Source organism: Antrostomus carolinensis, unplaced genomic scaffold (genome assembly GCF_000700745.2).
Source record: "Antrostomus carolinensis isolate BGI_N321 unplaced genomic scaffold, ASM70074v2 scaffold40260, whole genome shotgun sequence".
Classification (NCBI taxonomy): Eukaryota; Metazoa; Chordata; class Aves; order Caprimulgiformes; family Caprimulgidae; genus Antrostomus; species Antrostomus carolinensis.
Window position 1 is genome coordinate 1 of NW_010288408.1, and position 2,606 is coordinate 2,606.

At 61.7% G+C, this 2,606-nt stretch overlaps 1 protein-coding gene across 1 annotated transcript; it reads right to left on the reverse strand.

Moving 5' to 3' along the window:
- Positions 1-241: 241 nt before the first annotated feature.
- On the reverse strand, positions 242-2,505 carry IL12RB1 (interleukin 12 receptor subunit beta 1; the record flags this gene model as incomplete). The annotated part of the gene is made up of 10 exons (XM_029084651.1): positions 242-323; positions 404-500; positions 621-778; positions 853-997; positions 1,103-1,204; positions 1,297-1,464; positions 1,578-1,803; positions 1,884-1,966; positions 2,050-2,166; positions 2,469-2,505. Coding segments are annotated over 10 exons (1,215 nt in total), but the record flags the coding sequence as incomplete, so codon positions are not given.
- Positions 2,506-2,606: the final 101 nt, after the last annotated feature.

Consider the following 2,606-nt stretch of genomic DNA (forward strand, 5'->3'; position numbering starts at 1 on the left):
CGGTGTGCCGGGCTGCGGCGTGCCGGGCTGTGTGCCAGCATCAGTTGTCATCTCCTTGCTGGGATCCGGATCCAGCAGCAGCAGCTCAGCCGGGCTGAACCTCTCCGAAGGCTCCAGGAAGCCTGGCCGGGGCTGACCCTAAGGGTCAGATGTGTTTGGGGTGGGAATGCCCCACGCCAGGACCGTGCACGGGCACCTGCTGGGGAGCAGGATCCGGCCCCTCCTGCACCTTCCAACTCACCTGGCTCATTTCTCTGGCAGAGAACTGGATGGCTTTGCTGGCCATGGGTTTGGGCAGAGGTGTGAAGAGGAGGCGGCGAGCCCTGGGGAGGGGGTGGCTGGTGAGGAGGGGAGTAATGGGTGGGGGTCAGGGTGCTGTGGGTGTCACCATTGCTGCTGTCACCTCTTTTTGCTCAGCTGGTAAATGGCAGCCACAGCGGGGAGACCAAGAAAGATGCTCAGGTACTTCAGGTTGGATTTCCATGCTGCTCTCTGGGGACCTGGGGATGGGCGTGGGTGGGTGGTGGCACATCTGTCCCCAACACCCTGCGTGGGGCATGTGGGGAGCCGTTTCAGGGTGAGGGTGAACACCCCATGGGGATGGGGTCTCCAGCCATTACCCAGCGCCTTGGTCTGGAAGTGCCACCAAGCAGTGCATGTCCCCTCGCTCTCCGCTGTCACCTCCCAAACACCCACCCTGTAGGCTGTGCCAGGCTGTAGGTTTTGGAGGGTGTAATGTGACATGGTGGCATCTGCTTCACCATCTGGGCAAATGATAACAAGTGGGCAACCATCCAGCAGCTGCCTGCAGGTCACGGGACTGTCCCACAGGGTTGGGGGTCCCACTCACAGGTCACGTTTTCCCCCTTGGCCACATGGCAGATGAGGTACTTGGCCAGCGCCCCGGGACAGGCGGCACGGGGGGACGGACTCCACCGGAGGGTGACGGTGGCAACCCCGACGCTGGCGTTGATGTGGATGGGCAGGGCCAGGGAGGCTGCACGTGATGGTGGAGGAGCACAAAAGAAAATGGGGGAGCGTTTTGGGAACCCACCTTTTTGCAGGTGAAGCAGGTGCAGATACTCGGCGGTTCCATACGCACCGTTGCTGGCGTAGTGATGCCGCAGGGCAAAAGTGGACCAGCCCCGTGCTGGGGCCCAGCCGTGCACGGCGAGACGGAAACACGCCAGTGCTTCCAGTGTTCCTGGGGCAGGAACCGGGGATGGTGGTTAAACCCCAGCCAGGATGGATCCCCAGGTCAGGGGGATGGGCAGGGGGCTCGGGGTGCTCCCTTGCCTCTCTCTACGTGGATGCTCTTGGCAAGGAAATCCCGGTGGATGCAAACACCCCGTTTGGGGGCTCCCGGCAGCTGCTGCTCGAAGCAATAGGCAGAACCGGGGCTCGGTGCTTCCCACCACGCCGTCACCGTGCTGCTGGCCACGCTGACATCCTTGAAGTTGAGATCTGGGATGAAACAAGAGATGTGAGGGACCACCAGCATCCTGCTCAGTGGAAAATAACACCCTCAAGGCTTCCAAGGAGCTCGGTCATTCCAGATCCTTCCACGCGGCACGTACCCGCGTGCTGCTCTGCCGGCACATGGAGCTGCTGCGCCGGCCCTGTCCCGGCAGCGTTGGCAGCTGTCAGCAGGATTTGGTACTCGGCCCCGGAGAGGGTGAGGTTGTGACCTGTCACCTCCTTCTCCAGCACCACCGTGTCCTCCTCAGCCGGCTCGGCGCAGTGGCATGCCAGCATGCGGGCGCGCAGCATGTAGGTGACGTCCCCTTGCTCCTCGGGGGCTCGCTGTGGTGGGGAGAGGGGGTGGCTCGGGGGATGAACTGGCCAGGGGACACTCAGGAGGGTCCCCAGGGATGTCACCATACCTGCCAGCCCAGGCTCAGCACCCTCTGCCCGTCTCTCCCCAGTTTTCCCAGCTGGTAGCTCAGCACTGGACTTTGAAGGATTTCTGCAAGAGGAAGGAGCCAGGCTGAGCTGTCGGTATTTTTGGGAGCTGCTGGGACCCCACTCGCCTCCTCTCCTCTTCCTCACCCTCAGGGATGAAGATGGAGCTGCTCCAGTCACTCCAGTAGCTGCTCCACAGCACCCTCTGCCCGTCTCTCCCCAGTTTTCCCAGCTGGTAGCTCAGCACTGGACTTTGAAGGATTTCTGCAAGAGGAAGGAGCCAGGCTGAGCTGTCGGTATTTTTGGGAGCTGCTGGGACCCCACTCGCCTCCTCTCCTCTTCCTCACCCTCAGGGATGAAGATGGAGCTGCTCCAGTCACTCCAGTAGCTGCTCCAGGGTGGCAGGGTCAGGCAGGGGATGACCATCCCCCCTCTTTCTCCCAGCTTTTGGCCATTGTGGGGTGTTGGGAGGTCGAGGGGGGGGCAAAGGGCAAAGCCCCCCTGTCAGGATCTGGGAGCCTCCCCAGGAGATGCTCGTCCCGTGTATCCCTGAGTTCTAAACCAACCTGAGTCATCCTCATCCCTCACCGTCTCGCATGTCACCTGTGAAGAGAACCAGGGATGAAGGCACCTGCCCAGTAAAACCAGTACGTTACTGGGACATTACAGCAGATGCTCCCCTGTATCCCTTGAAAATCCCAAGG